At 43.6% G+C, this 23,287-nt stretch overlaps 5 protein-coding genes across 6 annotated transcripts; 2 read left to right on the top strand and 3 right to left on the bottom strand.

The window, feature by feature from the left end:
* The first annotated feature begins 619 nt into the window (after positions 1 to 619).
* Positions 620 to 10,963, top strand: LOC103383378 (apoptosis-stimulating of p53 protein 2-like). Of its 2 annotated transcripts, none has more exons than XM_008316471.3 (18): positions 620 to 952; positions 3,999 to 4,146; positions 4,625 to 4,738; positions 4,955 to 5,001; positions 5,225 to 5,305; positions 5,542 to 5,716; positions 6,010 to 6,227; positions 6,781 to 6,945; positions 7,131 to 7,326; positions 7,434 to 7,538; positions 7,787 to 7,875; positions 8,229 to 8,607; positions 8,846 to 9,507; positions 9,857 to 9,994; positions 10,077 to 10,210; positions 10,293 to 10,459; positions 10,579 to 10,778; positions 10,914 to 10,963. In XM_008316471.3, exons 1-18 carry the CDS (start codon positions 944 to 946, stop codon positions 10,953 to 10,955), a joined length of 3,069 nt encoding a protein of 1,022 aa, XP_008314693.1. In that variant the 5' UTR covers positions 620 to 943; the 3' UTR covers positions 10,956 to 10,963. The 2 variants fall into 2 exon arrangements, with proteins under 2 accessions (XP_008314693.1, XP_008314692.1); XM_008316470.3 differs by having other exon boundaries at positions 621 to 952; positions 7,787 to 7,893.
* A 667-nt stretch (positions 10,964 to 11,630) lies between these two features.
* gtpbp2b (GTP binding protein 2b) lies at positions 11,631 to 16,807 on the bottom strand. Its single transcript, XM_008316473.3, has 12 exons — positions 16,447 to 16,807; positions 15,934 to 15,960; positions 15,411 to 15,595; positions 14,975 to 15,086; positions 14,696 to 14,893; positions 14,348 to 14,522; positions 13,951 to 14,170; positions 13,645 to 13,780; positions 13,303 to 13,361; positions 12,890 to 13,061; positions 12,547 to 12,711; positions 11,631 to 12,196 (listed from the first exon to the last, which is right to left on the bottom strand). Exons 1-12 carry the CDS (start codon positions 16,645 to 16,647, stop codon positions 11,972 to 11,974), a joined length of 1,875 nt encoding a protein of 624 aa, XP_008314695.1. The 5' UTR covers positions 16,648 to 16,807; the 3' UTR covers positions 11,631 to 11,971.
* A 136-nt stretch (positions 16,808 to 16,943) lies between these two features.
* LOC103383374 (zinc-binding protein A33-like) lies at positions 16,944 to 19,236 on the bottom strand. Its single transcript, XM_008316467.3, has 2 exons — positions 19,052 to 19,236; positions 16,944 to 18,801 (listed from the first exon to the last, which is right to left on the bottom strand). Exon 2 carries the CDS (start codon positions 18,797 to 18,799, stop codon positions 17,426 to 17,428), a length of 1,374 nt encoding a protein of 457 aa, XP_008314689.1. The 5' UTR covers positions 18,800 to 18,801; positions 19,052 to 19,236; the 3' UTR covers positions 16,944 to 17,425.
* A 444-nt stretch (positions 19,237 to 19,680) lies between these two features.
* tomm20b (translocase of outer mitochondrial membrane 20b) lies at positions 19,681 to 21,700 on the top strand. The gene is made up of 5 exons (XM_008316466.3): positions 19,681 to 19,958; positions 20,628 to 20,674; positions 20,743 to 20,824; positions 20,915 to 21,057; positions 21,221 to 21,700. Exons 1-5 carry the CDS (start codon positions 19,835 to 19,837, stop codon positions 21,263 to 21,265), a joined length of 441 nt encoding a protein of 146 aa, XP_008314688.1. The 5' UTR covers positions 19,681 to 19,834; the 3' UTR covers positions 21,266 to 21,700.
* LOC103383372 (RNA-binding protein 34-like) lies at positions 21,598 to 23,282 on the bottom strand (the record flags this gene model as incomplete). The annotated part of the gene is made up of 5 exons (XM_008316464.3): positions 21,598 to 22,422; positions 22,598 to 22,716; positions 22,813 to 22,855; positions 23,031 to 23,094; positions 23,167 to 23,282. Coding segments are annotated over 5 exons (696 nt in total), but the record flags the coding sequence as incomplete, so codon positions are not given.
* Between the last annotated feature and the right edge of the window lie 5 nt (positions 23,283 to 23,287).

The raw sequence follows: 23,287 nt of genomic DNA, 5'->3' as shown, positions 1-23,287 counted from the left end.
GTGTTATGTCTTATTTTGTCGAAAACCACAAAAAAACAAAACAAACTAACAAATGGGGGTTAAAATATTTCTCTGGTTGCTATCACACTAATTAGTTATTAATTAGTTAGACGGGGGTTAACGGTGCAGTGTTGGACGAATATTTAAAGCATATACGCCAACCTGAGAACGCTGAGTTAATCCTGTTGCTAGGAGACCACAAGGAACAGATGGTGTGAAGTTAGACATTTTTAGCTGAGCTAAAGACAATTTACCCTTCATCTTAATAATTTCAAATGTATTTAGGAATAAACATTAAACTTTTACTTGAATTATGAAAGAGGTTTACAAACATATGTGATCTGATTAAATGAGACAGCAGTAGATTAACAACTGCTTTGTGGTTTTCTCGATTGAATTCAAGTTTTCAAGGACGTCACATAGGAAGCCGCATTTTTGTTTTAGTCCGGTTCTGGCAGCAGAGGGCGCACACACCACAGTCAGTGCCTATTCTTCATTATATGAGAACAATTTTGCACACCACAGTCAGTGCCTATTCTTCATCAGTACATTATATGAGAACAATTTTTTTAAAAAAGCGCAGTATCCGTTGTAAGGAAAAATCCACTGTAGAACGAGTCCTCGGGTGCTTTTATTGTGATATGGGGACAACTCAAACGGAAGGAGCTCTTTCTTCAATTTCCACCGATTTCCGGTTTTGCTTTGGTTGAATGAAGAAGCAGCAGCGGGAGCGTCACTGATGCTGCAGGTGCTTCGGCTCCGACGGCCGCTCGTTCCTTCCCCGCTGCACTTACACAAAATCAACGGCACTTCGATGAGATGATGATGATACACAGGTGGGACATGTTGTGAGCCTCGCCCACCGCAACAGGTCCAATAAGAAAATAGGAGGGGGTTCGATGCTGAGCTGTGTGGATGCGACAGAGAGCGACGAGCTGCCAACATGATGCCCGTGAGTTCGCACGAGCACACGAACACCAACAGCGTCCTCTGATGAACCTGCACCGTCTCAACATAAACTCAAATTCTTACGCTAATTGTAGAGTTTACTACGAACTGTTTGGGTTACACGAACAGTCCAGTTTTTTTATTTTATGAAGTGTATACACACTGTCATTCCTGACTCCCTCGTTAATACACACTGTCATTCCTGACTCCCTCGTGAGCGTCCTTTGCTGTTACAACTAGCTTGAAATACAGATACAGTACAGAGCGGCTAACTCTCAGTGAAGACGTAAGTAATGTTAGAGGCAACAAAATTATTCAAAAAACGACTTTGGCTTTTTTTTTAAACCTTTACCACGTAAATTACACGTATTTAAACTGCTTCTCCTGCTATTAGAGAGATTTTCTTTCCATGAGGAAAAGTGAAGTTTGGGAAGTACTCAGTCTTTCTGCTCCAATCCAAAAAATCCAAACTTTTTGCTGATAAAGACACACAGGCTGAGGTGTTACTGCTGCCTCAAGTGGTCACTTAGTTTCACAGAAGTAAACCTGGATGATTGGTTTTACTGAAGTGACAATAATAGAAATCATTTGACCTCAAACTGCTCCTCTGTACCGCAGTGTTCACCACAGAGGACTGAAGCTGACGCAGCAGATGTGTCATTTTGTCTGACAGTCAGAGACAGCATCAGTCACTCAGTATGGGTGTACTGTAGCAGCAGCAGCAGGGCAGCAGCAGCAGCAGCAGCAGCCACTCACGGTGCGGTCTGTCTTGACCTCAAAAGCCACATTAAAAAAAACCAGAGCTGTTCATCATTCAGTCTGAAACAGGAACGAACTGAGAGAGAAAAGGAAGAGGAGACGAGGAAGGAACTAGAATGAGGGAGAAGTGAACTCCTGTGTTCGTACAGGATGTGTGTGTGTGTGTGTGTGTGTTCTCATCATCTTTCAAGCTCAGCCCTGCTGCCTGGTGACAGTGCCCACAGTGACCAAGCATATGCACACACACACACACACACACACACCTGAAGGTCATGTGGGAGCTCTGTTTATTGTTCTCTCTGAACGAGAGATTTTCCTTCATTTCCTCATTGATGTGACGTCACAGCACAGAAGCTGTGACGTTATGACACATTTTAACAATTTTTAACAATTTATGTTTAATGAAATAAAGGCTAATTTTGATTTTTTTTTTGTTGCTTATTTTAAATTTACACAGTAAACAGTAAGAGATTGTCATTGTCTTCATCTGCCTTTATGATTATTACCATGGCTGTGTTATAAAAATAGATGCAAAAAATCCCATTAGCTTAGTATTAAAAACATAAACAGTAAAAGCAAAGCATTAATTCATAGTGAGTTATCTGTACAGTTCACAAAATTCCAAATTGTCAAAAAACAAAAAACAAAGGCAGAACAACTAGAGTTTCACTTCACTGATGAAATGCTGCTCCATCTAAACAACATTGACTTTTTTTTTACCAGCTGTGTTGTGACATAAGGGCAGAAATAATTACGTGATTGTATCGTGACGTGATTTATTGCGCGGGTGGGGTGGGCGGGGTGGTGGGGGGGGGGGGGGGGGGGCGCGGGGGGGGATTAGAGCATCATGAAGCTGTGCTGCTAATTCCTGACTAGATTAAGAGCTGCAGCCTCAACAAGACCAGAACCAAAGTCAGACAACAGTGTGGATTCTGTTATGGTAGAAGTAATTTGTTTTTTACAGATCTCTACATCAGCGTGTGACAAAGGTACACTCACATACAGACAAACGCTGCAGTCCATAGACTATAATGTCGCTGATTTAAAAAAAAAACATGAGAAAATGTATTCACAAAAAAGCTTTAACTTTGCCTGATTAATGTACTCATTTGTTCATATTTTAAATTGGGTTTTACACCAACCTCCCATAGAGAAAACCTGTGAGTTAAATTCACTGTTCTTTCTCTCAGGACTACGGTCCAAGACAGTGATGTGTTTACAGGCATCAGATTTCTGTAGGAAAAGTCTAAGAATTGCATACGGCCCTGAACGTGTTCTTCATTTGTCACTGACTTAATCCTGCGTAGATTTTATTATCCCAGTGACTGGCAGCAGTGACCCACTTCCTGTATGTCCATCTGGAGCGGAGACTGCAGCGTTCCATTTTTCTTAACAGCTGAATGTAGGACACGACGTCTTGGTTGCTATTTTCTCTAAATGTCTTAATTACTTTGAGCTATAACAAAAACCTCCCACAATGCATCTGTGCCAGGGAGCTCAAATTGTTAAATTGTTACTTAAATAATAAGTAAAGAAAACATATCAAGTATAATTTTTTATTATTATCTTGTTTATTCCCATTTCAAAAAAAGGAACTATTTCCCTTTTGCTGAGGTGATATGGTGGAGGTATACAGTTTAAGTAAAGTCGTGATAAGGCTGTGCTTTAATAATTCTGTCATTTTCTACGTTCTAGGTTCTGCTAGATGGCGCTGTTGCTTATTCAGAACCTAAATCCGTAACTGTCTTTGTAGATTTTTTTTCAATCACCTCTAACACCAATTCAATGTTTTTATTTATTAATAGACGTGGAAATGACTTTACCAACAATATTGGAGAGACATCCAGACCAGTGTAATTCAGGCTGGATGTCCGTCAGTGGGTGGTTCTGTGAGTCTTGGTTCTGTTTGTAGGAACCCTGCTGCACGAACAGATGGCAAAGTATTGTGGGAGTGATGTTCACGAACAAACAAGTCTATTTTAGTCTAAAAAATAGAAAGAAATACCCACTTAAATACTGACGGAAATAACTAAACTAGCATGATATGTCAAAATATCGGATAAAATAGTCGGATAAAATTGTCAAATGTCGGACAATAACTTGTAAAAAAAAGTGTTAGTCAAATTGTAGCTACATTGTTTTTTCACCAAAAATAGAACAAAATGTCACAAAAATCTTAATTCACCTAAAACCACAAACGAATTACATTTATTTCAGTTATTACGGTAAATGATTCGGTGCTAATTAGCTAAAGGCTACCTGGGAGTGAGCAGAAATGATTGTGTTTGCAGACGTTTCTCACCGTGTATCTGAGCAGCCAGGACCAGCACTTCAACGAAGTTCCCATCACTCCGGAGACCCTGTGCAGAGACGTGGTGGAGCTCTGCAAAGAGCCAGGAGAGGGCGACTGTTACCTGTCTGAGGCGTGGAGAGGCTCAGGTCACTGGCGTTCTGATTCGTTGTCTATTTAATAATCTACAAGTACAATTTTTTTTTTTTAAAGCGTCAACGTTAAAGATCGCAATTCAGCCTTTTGGGCAACATTTGATCTGTAATTGTTATTTTGGCTATTTTAATGGCTTTCTATTAACTTATGGTTGAAATGTTTTGCTAATTTTTAACTATTTTGCTAGCGTTTGGTTGTTTTTTGCTAAAAACCTTTAAACGTTGTTGTTGTACATTTACAGTATTCCTTTAGCAATATTTTTTATTTTTGTTTTTGTAAATTTTGCTATTTTCGCCTGTGATGTTAAGTACTTTTAGTGTAAGTTTAACTTATTATTTAGCTTATTTATTGCCACGTTAGCTAAATGTGTGTTACCTCCAGTGTTCTTTGTCTGTATTTTCTTTAAATTCAGGCTTAATACTGTAAGTTAATACATTTTTTTTTCTATGTTGTGTTTGTTTGACCAATCAGAGCGTGTAGTTGGTGAAGGGGAACGGATGATGGAGGTGTTACTGCAGTGGGGGCAACAGAGGGGCGAAGTGCGTTACCTCCTGCACCACCGGAGGGCCCCAGCACAGGAGGCTGGTAGGTAGCAACACTCAACAACAAGCAGATTAGATCTATAGCAAAAGGTAAAAAATCATGATAACTTGATAACTGGATAGGTTTGTGCAGAGTAATTGCAACAAGCAGATTAGATCTATAGCAAAAAGTAAAAGTCATGATAACTTGATAACCAGAGAGGTTTGTGCAGAGTAATCATGTCATGATGTCACAGGTATAAACAGTTTTTGTGCCCAGGTGGAGCCAGAGATCTGATGATGAAGAGGAACCAGGAGGAAGACATGGTGAGTAAAATGTAGGCCTAGAATATAGCTGGATATTAGCTTTAAAAAACCTAAGTCAGACTGAAGATGCACCGATTTATGTCAGACAAGAGGTGGCAAAAAAATCATTTACTTCACAAAAACTCTGGATTCTTAAGTGAGCACATGATGAAAATAAAGGTTTAATGGCAGCACTATAGGTCAGCTTCATGTTTACAGTGTGTTTGTGTGTTTATGTGTATAGCTGACACTGACTGAGCTGCAGGATCTGGTGGAGAGACAGCATCAACAGATCGACTCCAAGGAGCAGCTTTTGGCCTCTAGGGTACGACCCACGACTCTCAGTTTTCCTGGAAAACGTTAATATATTTACATAGCATAGGAGCGGCAGCTACAAATATTTACAAATCCAGCAAACATTCTGAAACAAAAATCATGATGAAAAACAAGCAGACAATGACAGTTTAAATCCATAAGATTCATTATATTTATGGTAGGATGTCGGCTACATTCTTTAGCATATAGCCAGCTAACATATCCTGATGTTCAACCATGTTGCAGGAGCAGCAGCTGTGGAGCCTGAAGCTGCAGGATCTCCATCACCAGCAGGGGGTGTCAGATGAGGACCGTCTGCAGCAGCTTCGAGAGAATGCGCTAAACCAGGAGTCTAAACTACGTCGGGTCCGAGCCCTGAGGGGTCAGGTGGAGCAGAAACGCCTCAGCAACAGTAAACTGGGTCAGTGAATTTGGTCTGGGTGTGGTGAAGGGGCGTTTACAGGTGTATGTGGTTAGCTTAAGTGGCCGAGAGGCTAGCACACGGGTCAGCAATATCTTTAGGTGAAAGACCACAAACAGATGGAAGAAGTAAAACAACACAAAAACCCAAGACTTGAGGTCAATGACCAACTTCACTCAATGGTACGACAGACTACAGACCAAGCCAGGTATTGCGGTTTAGGTGTGGACTGTCATCCACTGTTTCAGCCTCACTGTGATGTGTGTGTGTGTGTGTGTGTGTGTGTGTTCCAGTGGAGGAGATGGAACAGTTGAACACTCTGTTCCTGCAGAAGCAGCAGGAGCTTCTCCTGGCCGTGGCCAGGGTGGACGAGCTGAACCACCAGCTGGAGGTGTTGAGGAGCAACAGGATTGATCTTTTTCCTCCTCCACCTTCTCATCACTACCACCACCAGATGTCCTCCTCTTCCTCCTCCAGAGCAGAGCTGGAGCGTCTCTGTAAAGAACTGCAGGTCCATTTCACTCGACTACCACTGATCCACTAGAGCAGTGTTTCCCAAACCTTTTTTGAGCCATGGCACATATATATCATCAGGAAAAACACCACCAAAAAATCTCACAAAAAATATATGGAATGAAATATAATAATGTTCTTGTTTGAATGATTTCATACTTGACTAAAATCTTGGCCTGTTTAGTTGAAGACAATGCTGATATACTGGCAGGAATTGAAGAAAGACACTCACAAAGATCTTTATTATCAGCTCTGATTATTTTTATCTTAGTTTTAATAGCCATCTGCTGCCACCTAGCAGAAGAGGATGTAATTGCTCTGCCTGTCACGTATTGACGTACAAAGAAAAAAATATTTGCAATAAATAAATGATAGTTTTGGGACCATTTAAGCGACATTGGATAAATTTCCACGGCAGACCTAATGATCTCTCACGACACACTGGTGTGGATTGACATTGGATAATTTTCCACGACACACTGCTGTGGAATTTGGCAAATTGTCATTTGTTTCACTGTATTTTATTTTTTTCGGTTGTTGTTTTCGTGCAGCTTCGGAACAGGGTGAAGCAGGAACAGCACGTGAGGCTGCAGCAGCAAAAAGATGCGCTGAACAAAAAGAACCAGGAGGTGGCAGTGATGGAGCGGAGACTGGCAGAGCTGCGACAGAGACTGTGGAAGAAGAAGAACGCCCTGCAGCAGAAGGACAACCTGCCTGTGAGACAGAGAGGAGGCTTTTTTATTACACGGCATCGAAGAATATTTCTAACTTATCCTGAATTCTAATCAACTGCAGAAACATTAACACGTTATTGATTAGTCACATCTAGACTGTCCTCCATTTACAACCGGCCCTTCAAGTTGAACTGATGGAATTCCTCATATCGTTGACTTTCATACAGTTGTCCTCCAACGGCTCCAACCATGTGCACAGCCTGAGCTCCAGAGTGGCAGCGGTGGGACCGTACATCCAGTCCTCTCAGGGACCCGAACACCAAGAGGTTCTGGTGAAAACTGCAAACGCAGACGGTGAAGCCACACTTCCCACAAATGACTCCCTTCTAAAGCCGCCGCCACGACCACCCAAACCAGCTACAGGTGTTCACGTGCAGTTCACGCCGACAGAAAGATGAGATGTTTGATCTCTGTCTGACAGCAGATAACAAATCAAACGGTTGTTTGTTTGTTTTTTTTTTACTCCTCAGGTTTCAGCTCCTTAACGTCAGCCACACTTTCAGAGTGGAACAACTGTCTCCATGAATACAGCAGCCACGCCTCCACACTGCCACACATGTCCAACCACAGCGAAGGTTAGTCACGACCACGGTCTGACATCAACACCCGAGCATTGATCACGACCAGGGTTAAAAACGTAGTTGGTAACTTGAAATTACCTTCTTGTTTTTTTTTTTGTCTATTTTTTTTGCTGTCTGTGATGATATGATGCAGATCTCTTCTGATGAGAAAAATAATAAAATAGTATTTATTGTCATTGTACAGCAGGAGTACAACGAAAACAAAAAGTAGCTGGATCTCTGAGAGAAATTCTCTTTAACAGGTAATGAAAGCAACAAGAGCGTCACAGATGGTCCTGGGTCTGATGTCCCGCCCCCTGTCCCTCCACGATCCAATCAGAAGACAGAAAAGGTGCTCAAAGACAGTCAGGTGACTTTTTTCATGACTTTGTGGCACTGATTAAAAAGATTCTAAAGTCTAGATATGGGTTAATATTCATTTAAAGAAATTAGAAAAAAATCAGGCCAGAAATCCATGGAAGTTTTGTGAAAACAAAATCAAAGTAAACAAGAACTAAAATAAAACCATGGGACAAATGGACAGCGTTAGCTTAAAGTTAACGAACTAGAAAAAAAAAGCTTAAAGATAAACACAGTTGTATCAGACAGAGCTAACCGTTAGCAGGTAGTGTCGTGGTGATGTCAGTGTCTGTTCAGACCTGATTCTCATTTGAAGAAACATAAACATTTGTCTTTTCTCTGCAGGTCTGGGACAAAGGTGTCTCCACGGCAGAGGTCCCTCCACCACTCCCCAGTAAAACCAAGTCCTGCTCCGTGTCTGGACCACAGACCTGTTCCAGAACAGCCTACACCACTGGGACCTTTCCCGGTAAGGCCCAGACCCTGTGTGGCCACAGGACCCCAGGCCACAGCAACACGCTCCCTCTGGCCCACAAACAGGACCCTCCTCCGGCCGCCGCCGTCAGACCCTACACCCCCGACCCCTCAGATGGACCCCTGCTTCTCCATAAGCCTCAGACTGTGGCCACGTCCTCCATTTACTCCATGTACACTCAGCAGCACACACTGGGCAGGGGCCAGCAGCCAGGAGGTCAGGGTTCACTGCCCCGTGGTCAGACCAGAGGTAACGCCCCCTGTCAACCACAACGCCACAAAACACACACACACACACGATCCCCTGAAGATAAAGGTTAAACCTGGAAAAGCTAAAGCTAGCTGAAGATTTGTTATAATGTCGTAACTGACGCCCATGTTAATAACCATCATATAACAGACAAACGCTGTCACTTATGTGTGTGTGTGTTATTAAGTGTAATTTGATGTAGTTTGGTTTTGTTTATTTGTTTATTATTTGTTTGTAGTTTACGGGAAACCACTCCTCCTGGCCTGTGGGGGGCAGCAGTCAGTCTCCTTTGACAAAGCTGCTCTGATTCCTGAGGCCGACAACAACAACAACAGCAGTGAACACGTGGGCAGAGACCCAGCAGAGCGCTCCACCCCTCGTCCACTTAGTCCCACCAAGCTCCTCCCCTTCCTGTCGGGCACGCTCAGCAGGAGGCCCATTGACGCCGACCTCGACGCCCTGCGCCGCCGACTCCACCATGCACCGCGGCCCTTGAAGAAGCGCAGCTCCATAACTGAGCCCGAGGGCCCGGCAGGGCCCAACATCCAGAAGCTGCTTTATCAGAAGACCACGCTGTCGGCAATGGAGACAAGCCCCCCCGAGGGGGCGTGTCCTCAGGAGCACAAGCCAGGCGGGGAGGGGTCTGCAGCCAAGGTGGACCTCATGGTCTCTGAGACCTCGGAGGAGCCACAGTCCCCGCCCCCTCTGCCCCCTCGCTCACCGTTCGGCCCCGTCAGTCCACCCCACACAAAGGCAGAGGACGAGGTGTGTCCCACCTTTTTTGAGGAGTTCCCTCCGTATCCCCCTCCACCTTACCCCAGCAGCCAGGAAGCAAAACCAGGCGACCACGCACCGGGTTCACAGCTGTCGCAGATGACGGAACAAACACCAGCAGCGACGGTGAGCGTCCAGAGTCCAAGTACTGTTCTGATTTTCAGTGTGAAAATAATGAACATTTTCATTTCCAATGGGACAGGAGTAGCAGATACTTGTACACAAGCCTAGAGTGCCCTCTAGTGGCTGTCAGTGTGAAAATAACAAACGTGAAATTACATTTTTTAATAGGCTGTCAGTGTGAAAATAATAAACGTGTCGTAAACCCAGCCAAAGAATGAAAAAAATGTGAGACTTATAGTCCAGAAAATACGGTGGTGAAAAGTTTGCGAGCTCTTCAGAGATTGGTAGAAAACCAGCTGCTGGTTCAGTTTGCTACAGACGTGAATCCTCAGTTGTCTGTTCTTCCTGTCAGGGTAAGAGGTCAATCCTGCGCAGAGTTGGCTCCGATCGACTCACCCACGGGATGCGGGTCAAGTTTAACCCGCTGGCCCTGCTGCTGGACTCGTCTTTGGAGGGCGAGTACGACCTGGTTCAGAGGGTCATCTATGATGTGAGTCACGTCACGATCTCTGAGGCGTCAGGAGCGTTTGCTGAGTAAATGCTTCAATCTTCTTCTTCTTCTTCTGTGAAAGGTGGACGACCCCAGCATGCCCAACGACGAGGGCATCACGGCGCTGCACAACGCCGTCTGTGCCGGACACACTGAGATCGTTAAGTTCCTGGTTCAGTTTGGTGTGAACGTGAACGCGGCTGACAGTGACGGCTGGTCAGTTCAGATCCGTTCTAAGAACGTGATGGCACCGTGTGGCCGAGTGTCAGCGTCTGATGTCTTGGTCTTCTGTCCTCAGGACTCCTCTTCATTGCGCCGCCTCCTGTAACAATGTTCAGGTCTGTAAGTTCCTGGTAGAGTCGGGCGCCGCCGTGTTCGCCACCACCTACAGCGACATGCAGACGGCTGCTGAGAAATGTGAGGAGATGGAGGAGGACTACATTCAGTGTTCCCAGTTCCTCTACGGTAAGAATCTGAAAAGGAACCGTGGGTTCTACAGATCCCTGTGGTCAGAGCAGGAGTCGGGGGTTCGAAGGTTCTTCTTCAACATACACGGATGTTTTTTCTCCTGTTTGTGGCTGCAGGCGTTCAGGAGAAGATGGGTGTGATGAACCACGGCGTGGTCTACGCCCTGTGGGACTACGAGCCGCAGAGGGACGACGAGCTGGGATTCAGGGTGGGCGACTGCATGACGGTGCTCCGACGGGAGGACGGGGCAGAGACTGAATGGTGGTGGGCCAGATGTGGGGACCACGAGGGCTACATCCCCCGCAACCTGTTGGGGGTGAGTTAAACCTCAGGGTCTGTAAAGAGGTCAGGAGGTCAGGAGGTCAGAAGTTTGACAATAGTTCATTCTAAAGAATTTTAGGGTCAGGGAGTCATTTTTTAAAGGTAAACTCTTTGTGTTTGACCTTTACAGTTGTATCTGAGGATCAAACCACGGCAGAGGAGCCTGGCGTAAAAAAAAAAGAGAGAGAGAGAGAGAGAGAGCCTTGGACTCCACTCAGGATGAAACGGTGAAACTCCAGCACAAAGAATGTCAATTACGTATTAAGTTTAAAATGGTATTTTTTAACTTCTTTAAAGTTTTATTATTTTATGATCATCAACGTTTTCTGCTGCTGCTTTAAGTGTAAAAAATGTTCCTGTTTATTTTTATTTGCAAATCCCTCATTTTTTAAAAAAACAAACTCTTTCTTAAAAAAAATGGGATTTAGAAAAACAATATTTTAAAACGACCTCACTCTGCTACTGAAGCCTGTAGAGAAAATCAGTGATTCTTTTCATCGAAACAGAGCCTTCAGGTACTGGTCTACTTCAGCGTTCATCTGAGACGTCGATCTGAACGAAGATCCTCCAACAAACAAACAAACAAACAAACAAACAGTAACACACCTGTAACAGAGGTCCTGGGATCTAAAATCACTGTTTTTCTCTGTGGACTTTGGTGGAAGGAGTGTGTGCACAAACCATGTAGTCACTGCTGTAAGTAAGAAAAAAAACAAAACTCAAATTCAATTCAATGATATCACAATGTAAACACAGTTGTTTCAACGTTCTGTGGAACATTTGAATCAACGGCCGCGTCGCATTTTGTTGCTTTGATTTAATTAAAAATTCCAAAAGCAGACGTGGGACCTTTTTAAAGTTTATTCAACGTTCACAGGGAAAAGCGACAGCTTGAATACACACACACACACACACCCATACATACACACACTCAGTCTTTCACGTACACACACACACACACAGAGGACCAAAAGTGCATTGTCATCAGAGACTCAGTTTGAACAGGGACTACATTCAGTGTTTGGGTTCGATCACATCACTGTACACAACTCCGGCTGTGGCTCAGCGGCCCAGTAGCATGCACTTCATGTCGGGCTTATGCTACTAATGTTTGAGTGGGCACAAATCACAAGAACCCGTCATCAGGTCTCATGACATCTGGTGGTGCTGGAGGGAGGAATGGAGGCGTTAATGTTCAGGCAGGTTCTGGTTCTGGTCATGGTTCTGGTCGTGGTTCTGGTCGTGGTTCTGGTCGTGGTTCTGGTTCTGGAAAGGCTGCAGCAGGCGGCTGATGTGACCGATGCCTTTGGTGACCCCCTCCCTGAACAAAAGCTTGGCACCAAGTCTCAGGTACTCGGGATGTTTGATGAAACGGAAACGGACCACAGCTCGCTCACCGGTACGGAGCTCCTCCTGCAGGACAGAGATGCACACAGCAGTCTTCATCTGTGTTCTGGTATGAGTGTGAAACATCACAGCCTGGGTCAAAGTAACTGTGTTGTTGGACTTCACACAGCCAAGTATCCCAGAATGCATTTCACAACCAGATGAGAAAATTGTAGTAAATTAGAAATTCTGTTACAAGTAACAACTTTGAGAAGACGAATGCAATTTTGATCATTAGTCTCATTAATGTAGTGGACTCTTCAGTCTCCACTGCTCCACTGGTCACTGGGCGCTCAGCTCTCATCGTACCTGTCCTGCTCTGAGGTCTAACACTGGTTGAACTTTTACTGAAGAACGTCGACGTCTCTGTGACTGACCTTCCCGTGAAGACACTCCACGGTGGCCGTCTGTCTGACGTTACCAACGTGCACCGTGACCTGGGAGCCGCGCCTGAAGGTTTTTGCATGGAAGAGCAGGACGATGGCCGCTTCAAACTGCCAGCAGATGGTGGGGTTCATCTTAGGACTGACCATCACCATGCCCTGCAACGACCAATCAGAAAACAGTGACAAGGACCACATTTTTTTCCCACTGCAACGACCAATCAGAAAACAGTGACAACGACCACATTTTTTTCCCACTTTTCGACTTTTCCAAACTGAATTCTTGAATCTGTGTCCTTCAGCTGCACGAGGACTTGATTGACTTTGGACGTCTGACCTTGCGCAGTAGCGAGCGGTCAAAGTTTCCCAGAGCGAGCGTGGCGGCCTGTCCTGCTCTCAGCACCCTGCAGGCTGAGCGGTTCCTCTGGATGCTGCCCACCTTCAGACGAAGGAAAGAGCCCTGATCTGTGGGACCCACCACCAGACGCTCGCCCTCCCGACACACCCCGCTGTACTCACACACACACACAGAAGAACACACACACACTCATAACAGTGTCATCTCTCTGTAATTAGATCAGTTAAAGACAAAAACATTGCAAAGAAGCTACAGATGCTACAATTAGCCTAAAATGAAGCAGAAATTTGAGAGACTCAACGACAGCGTCCGTAAACACGTGACTGTAGTAAAGATTCAGAGTAACAAACAGAACTCTGAAGTATTTTCCACTTGTGCTGGTGTGGTCTCACCTGTACAGAGTTCCTCCGACCACAGTCCCCACGTCTGGAACTGAGTAGATCTCATCCACCTACAAACACACACACACACACACACACACACACACACATATATATATATATATATATATACTGTATTGACACACAAATGGTACAACTTGTTGGTTTTGTTATAGCTTTACACATGAAAGTATTGTGGAGACTATCATCACTTCCCCTCTGTGTGAGAAGATATTTTGACCTTTTTTTTGTTGAATTAAGATGAGATTAGGGTTAGGCTTACTCTTGTAATAGTGAGGTGTGTGTGTGTGGTTCTGTGTGTGTGTGTGTGTGTGTGTGTGTGTCTCCTTTCACCTGGAACTCCGTGAGCTGCTGCATCAGCTCCTCCTGTTCTTTGCTGTTGCTCAGTGGAGGCAAAATATTTAAGAAAACCTTCAACAGGTCCAGACTCTCACCAGAGACGGAGGACAGGGTGAAGATGGGTGTGATGCTGCACACACACACACACACACACACACACAGGTATTGTTGTCAGTACTGGTAATCATCATCACTTGTACTGTACTCAGTCGCACACACACACAGGTATTGTTGTCAGTATTGGTAATCATCATCACTTGTACTGTATTCATCCGTGATGACCGTGATGACCAGACTGACCAGGTGGACTGTGTGAACTGCTGCGCTGCAGTCACTGCGTCGTCAGGGTTGGTGACCAGCAGGGGGACCTTGTTGCAGCCTGGTTGTTTCAGGACCCGCTCCAGCTGCCGAACAGTTCGCTCTACAGTCCCACGAGAGCAAACGTCCACTTTACTGACCACCACGAAGATGGGGACTTTCAGCGCCATGGCCAGGCCCAGGTGCTCCCTCGTAGTTCCAGCTGAAGCCAGTGAGAACAGTCAGTTCAGATCAGTGGTTTACAGTGGAAACACGTTTCACGCTCCTAGTTTACAGAGTTGTTGTGTGTTTAGTTTATCTTTATTTATTAAACTGTACATTTGACTCCCACGGCTCTCAGTGTTATGTCACTGGGTCACATGCGTGGGCTGCAGCTCACCGATGCCCGTGTTGGCGCTCACCACCAGCATGGCAAAGTCAGGGCAGTAGCTGGTTAGACCAAAGATGGTGGTCTTCAGGTACTTTTGGTGTCCGGCCAGGTCGATGAACGTGATCATCTTAGAGGAACTCTCACAGATCTCCTCCGCCGTCCGTGACTCGCTGTAGTTGACCACCTGCATGACACGTGACCACAGCCGCGGTCGTTGAATTGACAAGATAGCCAAAGATATAGGTAAAAAAACCAACCTGGTGTTTACATAAGTAGCAGAATCATACACATAACAGCTGACGTTGTGTAAATCAGTGCAGAACTGGTTAGAAAACGAACCATAACAGAGTTAATCACCTCTCCTTTACTGTTGAAGCCCAGGATCTCGAAGCTGATGCTGGACGTCCGTCCACTCTGGATCTCATGCAGGTGTCTGAAGAGGTTGAGCCGGGCTCGGCCTCTGCCGTTGTCCAGCTCCCCTTGGGTCAGGACTCCCAGCAGCGTGGACTTCCCCGAGTCGACATTACCCAGCACAGCCACACGGAGGTCCAGGAACTATTCACACACAGAAAAAAAAGATCTCACAGTTAAAATGTGGAAAAAAACTCCACGGACTCTCTCAAGACACAATCTCACCTGCTGGTCATCGGGAACTTTGCGAACTAGGACTTCTGCGATTTTCCGACTATTTCTGTCCAGATCGTAGTCCACCTCCCGCTCCCGGAGGAGAGTGATGTCAGCCCCAACTCTGCAGAAACACAAAAATCCAGAGCTGGTTTTTTATAGAACTTGTTGCTAAAACAAAGGTGGTGGCAATTTAAGGTTTAGGCAGAATTTGTGACAGAAGAGTTGCAACACAATTAAAAGGAATGTGTTTTAAGTCAGTAGTGAGACCTGCTGTGATCCCCAGACCACAGCTGAGCTGGAAATGGCAGATATGAAGATGGGCAGTTTGGAGATAGAGCTAGAGAAACCAGAGGAGACGTATGGATGAACTCCCGTGTGAGTTTGTATCTAAACCTGGGTTCAAGTCATCAGTTTTTAAATGAATCTCTCGGCTGTTGTGACCTACTTCTCAGCCATCCTCTTCAGTGTGTGGAGTGACGCCTTCATGTCAGCGTCGCTCAGACCCACCAGCAGACCATTGTCTTCAACACCAATCTGATACACGGCCTCGCCGCGGCCCTCCTGCAGGCGCCACTTCAGCTGCGTGGCCAGATGTTCAAACCGGTACTGGGTGGGGTTAACCAGCTTCAGCTTAAAAAGAAAAAAAATTTATTACTTTATTTTGTAAACCCACGATCTCCCAAACCAAAGTTTATGGAGAAAAACAGTGGTTTTACAACAGAGACAGAATAACTGCTGCCCCTTGTGGTCAGTTGTATCACACTAGGATTAGTGAGGACTTTAAACCCTTGGCTCTAAAATACCACGTTTAATCGTGTAGGATATGGTGGTGGATCAACACTATATGATTATATAATAAAAACCTGACCTGATTTTACACTGGTTTTTAAAGGCCAAACTAAAGTTGACAAAAAAATAACCTGATGTAAATTTAAACTAAATTGTTTCATACAGATTGTGTGACTTACTTTATACTCAATGTTTCCTTCTTCAGCCTATAGAGAAAGAGAAGAGAGATGAGGTCAGTTCAGAACACGTGTGTCTCCAGTGTGTGGACAGCTGCAGTCTCACAAAGACTGCTATTTTTGAAATGTATATTTTTCTTACTTTTCACGTTTGTTGATGTAAATAACCTTTCTCAGAACATTTAACAATGTTTCATCAATTAATTCAGGAAAATGTTTATAATGTAAAAAAATAAAAACCCTAGAAACATAAGATCGATACTGACATCAAAATAATGATCACTAAAGTTATTGACAATGACTTGCATCAATATAATCAAGATGCATGTTTAAATTATATATGTATATTTGTAATGTAATGTATATATGTAAAACTAGCCTAAGCACGAGCCCAACTTAAACACTAAACGATCCAAAACACAAAAGTATATGATGTAAAGTACATTGTAATTAGCCTGCAGTTGCTAACAGAGCAGTTTAGCTGTAGCGTCGCCACTGCACTGAAACATGTTCTACCTCCGGTGGTAAATATGGTGGCGGTGTTTTGTTGCTCTTGTTATTCTTCTTGTGACGTCTTTTCTTGCCGCGTTTGCCTCTTCTCGATCTGGACTTTTTCACGGCTTTCCTGCCGTTGTTCCCGGTGCAGGTGCCCGAGCCATAACCGGGGCCCGAGCCCGGGCCAGTTCTGGCGACTGCGGGCGACACTGGGTCAACCATGGGTAAATTTAGGACGTCAGAAGCAGCAGTGTGACGTCATGGTGATTAGAGAAGATGGAAAGCGATGACATCACAGCTGCCGCAGATGACGGCCTGTGTGGAGGATGCTCCTCTCCTCAGCACCGCTGTCAAAACTAGCTTCCGGATAGGAATTTCACAATAAAACAGTAGCACTAACGATGGTGATCGTATGCCGCAGCATGAACAGGAAACAGGAGTGCTTCAAAGTAAAAGCACAGAAATAAATGTGTTCAGAATTTACACTGCAAAAAATGAAAGAAAGTTAAATAGCCTTGCATCAAAACAATGTTTTATTTTGTATAAGACATTTATGGTCAAACGTGTGTTGAATTAAAAAATGTATCTTACATGATATCTTACAGTAACATTAAATTAAATGAAGCAGAAACATAAGTTAACAATATTGTGCTTAATACCTGTACCTGCCAGATCACCTTTGCCTTCTGAGTTATTTTATAACTCCTTTTTTATAATGTTGCTGCCGGTGTTCCTGATAAAACGACTCACTCTCTCTTCTCTACAGGCTCACTCTTGAGATTGGAACAAATCACAACAAAAGGAGAAAAACATGGAATATTTAAATAAGGTTTATTCACTTAAATGTGACGTTGACCATGTCTGCATTGTTTAACCCACTGAGCTGCAGTGCAGTGTTATAAATGGAGAAACAAGCAGATTTCTATTAACCCATTCGAACCAATGTACTCAAATACATAAAACATGTATTTGCAGCATTTTTAATCATATATTGTAACTATCATTGCCATTCAAGGAGCAATTTGGGATGAAATGACTTGGCCGGAGATACAGCTCTATAGAAGTCTACTGCTTGAGATTGAATGTCCCCAATTATTAGTGGGGCAGAGTTTTTACCATCTTCACTAACACACGGGCTGAAGAATGGGTGGAGTTTTTCAGTAAAGGAGCAATCAGTAAAGGAGTAGATCAGAGCCACAGCATCTACGTCATAAAAAGAAACTAGACCCTTGTCATAATCCACAAACACCCCGACCTTCTCAGGAGCAGAGGTCAGACAGAGCCGGGCGGAGGGTTTAGAAAGTGCAAAGTACTCATTTCCATTTATCAATATAATCGTCCAGTAACCATCCTGAGGTCTCATTGAGATGTTTCCCTTCCTGTTGATGGACTCCCTGGCCACTCCTAAATCCCAGGCCGATTTTCCTTTCACCTGAACTTCATAGTAGAATCTGCCTGATGAAAAACTTTGCTTTCCCATGACACTGACACAGGGGTTAAATCTCTTTGTGTTGTCGGGAAGATGCTTCTTCTCATCACCGCAGTACACCTGTTTCTTATCTTCAGACAGGATTAGAGCAGGATGTGCTGTGTCGGGATCAAAAGTGACGTCCACTGCAAATTGCTGCAGCTTTTTTATCTCCACTTCCTTCAGCTTCTTTTTTGCCTGCTCACAAAATGTCTCCTCTAGCTGAGCAACTGCTTTGACCACAGTCCCCTCATACGTCGGTGAGCAGACGTTGACCTGTGTCTGGTCCTGTGTGGGTGGGGAATCATTCAGGAGAGAGAAGCTCTGATGAAGGTGGGGATGGAGGCAGTCTTCGGGGAGAGAGAGCTTCTCCTCCTCTGAGCTCCTGTTCATTAGCTCCGAGATTTCCTCCCCTAGCTCTGTAATCACATATTCAGCCTTTCCTTCTACTGCCTTCTGTTTGTCCTCAATCTCACGGAGGAGCCGCGTCAGGCCTCTGTTCACATACTCCTTCAGAGCTGAGAAGACCTGAACACCTTTTTCTTTCTCTGTGTCTGCTTCAAGTTTACTCTTTTTCACTGAGTGCTTAATCTCCTCAATCTTCACTTGTCTTTCCTTGATCATCTGCTGAACTATGGCATCTGACCTCAGCTTCTCCTCTCGCCTAAAGAGATAAACCACCTCCGATATCAAAGAGTTGATCTCCATTTGAGGCCTTGTGTTGAAAACCTCTTTACACATGGGACAATTGACCTGGATGTGGATACTCGTGGTCCAGTGACTCACAATACAGTTTTTGCAGAAGTTGTGTCCACATGGTGTAGACACCAGGTCAGTGAACGCAGTCAAACAGATGGCACAAAGGACAGGGTCTTCAGGTTTCATGTTTGTACTACCAGCAGCCATTTCTACACAATAGAAAAAAGTTTAGACTTATGTTAGCAATCTCTCTTGAAATGAAAAAAATAGAAAATTCAAAAAAATCTTTTCTCAAACCACATTGTCTCCCCCCCACTGTTAGCAATCTCTCTTGAAATGAAAAATTGATGATAATGACTGCAATTTTCACTGAGTTTAGTCTAATAAGCCTAAAGTATTTTTTGCAAAATGTTTTTCTTTGCATTCCTTATGCCAAAACATCTGGTACATTCCACCTACCTTAATGTAAGCAATATCTTTTTACTCATTCTGTAAATCTGAAAGCACCTGATGGAATTATAGAAATTTAGCTACTCTTATACAGAGTTAGATTATTATTATTATAATTTTCTTTTTAGTGAATGACTTCCACATTCAGCCAAATCCTTTCTCCCCTTCTTTTCAAAGGTAAATAGATGACAAGCTAAAGATCCTTTGATCATTTCGATTGTTACTTTCCCTCATCTTTTGACTCTGAACTAACAGCTAATTATCTTGATTTAGTTAGGTTGGTGTTGTTCAACTAAGTTGTTTTGTAATCAGAATAACACAACAAGCAAGACACACAACTCTTTCGGAATAATTAAAAAATATATAAACAATTAGGTATTTTTTATTTATTTGAAAAGTAACGTTAAAGAAAGCATTTTTCTGATAAAAATGACATTGGTTGTCCCGGGTAGGCACTGTAACATTTAAAGAATATTACAGTCAACAGCTAAGGTTTGCCGATATTATGTCGTATTTTTAATTACAGTTTTTTTTAAATAAAATTACTTTTCAACTGGATTAGAAGAGAGCTTCTTTATTTTGAACTACCACATTTTATTTTTATTTATACACCGTTTCATTTTCTTTTTAGTCAGGCAACATGCTGCTACCTACAGCTGTCACACGGCGGGGTCTTCTCGGGTCCTTTTGCACTGAATGTCGCTCCTCCAGTTCCCTGCTGCAAACTTGCTAACCGCATAAAACCAGAATATTTACCGTAATTTTATCAGACACCAAGCGGGTCCCGGAGTGATGATGGGTGGGAGGACGAGCGCGATCGCTGCCGGAGTTTGTGGGGCGCTGTTTGTCGGCTACTGCATTTATTTCGACAGGAAAAGACGGAGTGACCCCAACTTCAAGAACAGGCTACGGGAGCGTAAGTGTTGACCTCCTCATTCTCATCCGTCTTCCTCAGAACCAGGCTCCTAGATAATTCAGACATATCCAGTCGTGATGTGTCGGATTTTGTTTTTCATATGTACATAGTAAAAACCCACCGGAGCTTCAGTTTACACTGTCATGACTTCTTGGTAACGCTTGCACGTCACACTCCCTGTGGTTAACCCATATTTAGGTTATTGTTAACTAAAGCAGCCGATAATTAGGTTCATTTTAATACGTAACACACCACAAAGTCTTTACCTTAAGCCAGCTCCATTCTTCACCAATGGTGTATGGTTATAGAAATGAGGCCAAAGAGATGGATTAGATATCCGTCCTTGTTTAATTCCCAGAAGTACTTTTTCATTTTCCTTTGACTTTAACAATCGATGTTGTTATTCCCAACACAGTTCTACTTTCTCAGAATTCTGTGAAATTAAGTCAGAATTTTGAGAATAAAAACGGATTGTGTATGTGCAATAATTACTGCAAATTATTAATACACAGTTTCCTCTATTGGTTAATTTGTATATTAAATCTCTAAACCTAAAAGTTAAACTTAAAAGGAAGAAACAAGCAGGGCTAGATTTTAGTAGTAGTCATGTGTTTTTGTTTTTTTTTACAAGTTGATTTGACATGGACTTGTTCTGTGTTGGTATCACAGGGCGAAGAAAACAGAAAGTGGCGAAGGATAGGGCAGGTCTGGCAAAGGTAAGAGCAAACTGTTTGGATCACTGTTATTGTTATCTCTTTTGTCTCATCCCTGCTCCGTCCCTTAGCTTCCTGACCTTAAAGATGCTGAAGCAGTGCAGAAGTTCTTTTTGGAGGAGATCCAGCTGGGGGAGGAGCTGCTGGCTCAGGGTAACACCTTTATGTGGCAAACATCCACGGTTAGGCAGTATCTCTGTGAGGGTATTCCATATTTGAGACCACATTTTCCTCTTGTTACAGGAGATTATGAGAAAGGCGTGGATCACCTGACTAATGCCATCGCAGTCTGTGGTCAACCTCAGCAGCTGCTGCAGGTGCTGCAGCAAACGCTGCCTCCACCCGTCTTCCAGATGCTGCTCACCAAACTGCCCAGCATTAGCCAGGTAGGTTTCACAGGTGTTCACCTACATGTCTGATCTAGTCTGATCACTCAGACTGATCTAGTCTGATGTCTGATGGTGAAGAATCAGCCAGGAACGCCGACTCCATCTGACTGGTCTAATTATTTTCTGACAAATTCTGTTTTCTATTTTTGTTTATTTGCAGCGTATCGTTAGTGCACAGAGTCTGACTGAGGACGATATAGAATAAGATGAGAGCCAAGACGAAACCACTCCCACTAGCCTGCCGCCCAACTCCTCCTCTTCCTCATCTTTACTTGGATCTTCTCTCTCCACCAAGACCCCGGCCTCTAAAGGGTCTGTCCCTCACATCCTAAAGAAGGGGTCCAGAAGGACAATAGTTTTTTTTTAATTACAGCTTGTTTAAATTTTTTACCTACCAGTTCTGGCGTTACAGCGCCTCCATCAGGAAGTTGGAGAAATGTGGTAGGATCCCGACTATATGTCAAAAGGAACTTGACTGGGTTTTTTATGTGAACCAAATTCAGCATCTGCACCAGTTTACATCACAGTTGTTCTTTGTAACTCACCTCAGTATTTATTGTTACTCTTGTCTTTCTGTTGTGAACATGTTTTGGTCATTTAAAAAGAGGAAGAAGAAAAAATAAAGTAGAAAAACAGAAAACTTGCCACTAATTTTCTTTTTTTAGTATTACATCAACAATCAGATGAAAGGTTTGTGTTGCTCTAATGTCACCCTTTAGTTTGGCTAAAATTCAATATACTTCTGCATGTAAATTTTTTTTTTCTAGTCAGTTTTAGCTATAACTGGGACAACAAGACAGAAACTCTGCCAATAAAAACCACGATAAAAGAAACAAACAACATTAAGTCACAATATTTTTACTGAAAAAAAAATGAAAGGAATAAAGAGTTTTTTTCAGTTTAACCTCAAAACAAAATTCAAATATTTCACCCCTGCCTTCACTCGTTACCCTGTGGAGAACTGACGTACTGAATCGTTCACTGAGTAACGAGTGTCTTTTTGTCCTGTTAGGAGTCAGCTTTGACTCGTCTGACGTGACGTGGTTTCTTCTTCTTCAGTCCTTTCTTTTTATCCATCTTCTTCCTTGGATCAGCTGTTTCTCCTCTAAAGGAGCTTGATTCTTTTTTGGCAGGTCTCTGTCGGCCTCCACTGAAGGAACCGCGTCCAGGCCCGGTGCCCCGCCCTCCTGCTGTCTTAAGACCAGTGTGTTTGGCTGGAGATCTGCCAGGCGTTCTTGTGGTTCCCTTGCTATTTTCTGTTTTCTTCTGCTTGTCTGTCTTCATCGACCTCTTCACACGGATTGACCGACCTTCCAGCTTTGAACCGTCCAATTCCAACGCCAGCTGAACAGAGTCAGCACTCTGCAAAAATACATCAAAACCAAATGTATAGATACTCATGGTAGAGTTAGCTTAGAGTTAGCTACCACCACTGTATTTTCCCTGATTCATTCTTTTGTTCATCACTGTCAGGTTGAGGGCTACACTTGTATAATTACAATTACTGAAGAAAAAAGGCACATGTGAGTCAGAGTACCTCGAACAGGATGTAGCCAAATCCCTTCCCCAGCCCAGAATTGGGGTCTCGAATCAGTCTCACTGCCTCCACTGACCCGCACTCCTCAAAATGTCGCCGAAACACCAGCTCGTTTATCTCTGAACCAAAACAAAACCAACGGCCATCGTTACCAGGACTGAGTGTTTGATTGTGGCGGTCTAGTTTGAAACCTAAAGACGTCAACTGACACTCACCGAAAGACAAGTTCCCCACGAAGACGGAGCGTTTGTGGTCGTGCTGTGAGGTGACAAGGAGGAAGGAGACAGTTTTCTTTTACTGGTTCAGGTCAGTGACTCACAGAGTGATGTAAGAAACAGGTCAACATTGATGGATGAATATAACTATTAAATTATATGTAATGGAAAATGTTCAATTAAATACAGTATAATATGATATGATGGATCAATCTTACTGATGAACTGTCAGTCACTCGGTCGACTCTGATGTAAAAATCTTTCTGGATCTCCACGCCGTTCCTGCAGGAACACACAACTCATTTATTTTCACATTATTTTAGCATAAATCTGGGTTGACTGGGATGGTCGAACCTTTCCAAAGCTCCGGTCACTCCTTCCTCATCTTTGAAAACCATGTAGGCGTTGAGGCTTTGTTTCTTTGGATGAATCTGACGTCTGGCAAAGACAAAGTTGTTAAAAGAACTGTTTTCTT

Source organism: Cynoglossus semilaevis, chromosome 9 (assembly GCF_000523025.1).
Source record: "Cynoglossus semilaevis isolate Cse_v1.0 chromosome 9, Cse_v1.0, whole genome shotgun sequence".
Classification (NCBI taxonomy): Eukaryota; Metazoa; Chordata; class Actinopteri; order Pleuronectiformes; family Cynoglossidae; genus Cynoglossus; species Cynoglossus semilaevis.
The sequence above is the reverse complement of the archived record's forward strand: the minus strand, read 5'-3'. Positions and strand labels throughout refer to the sequence as shown.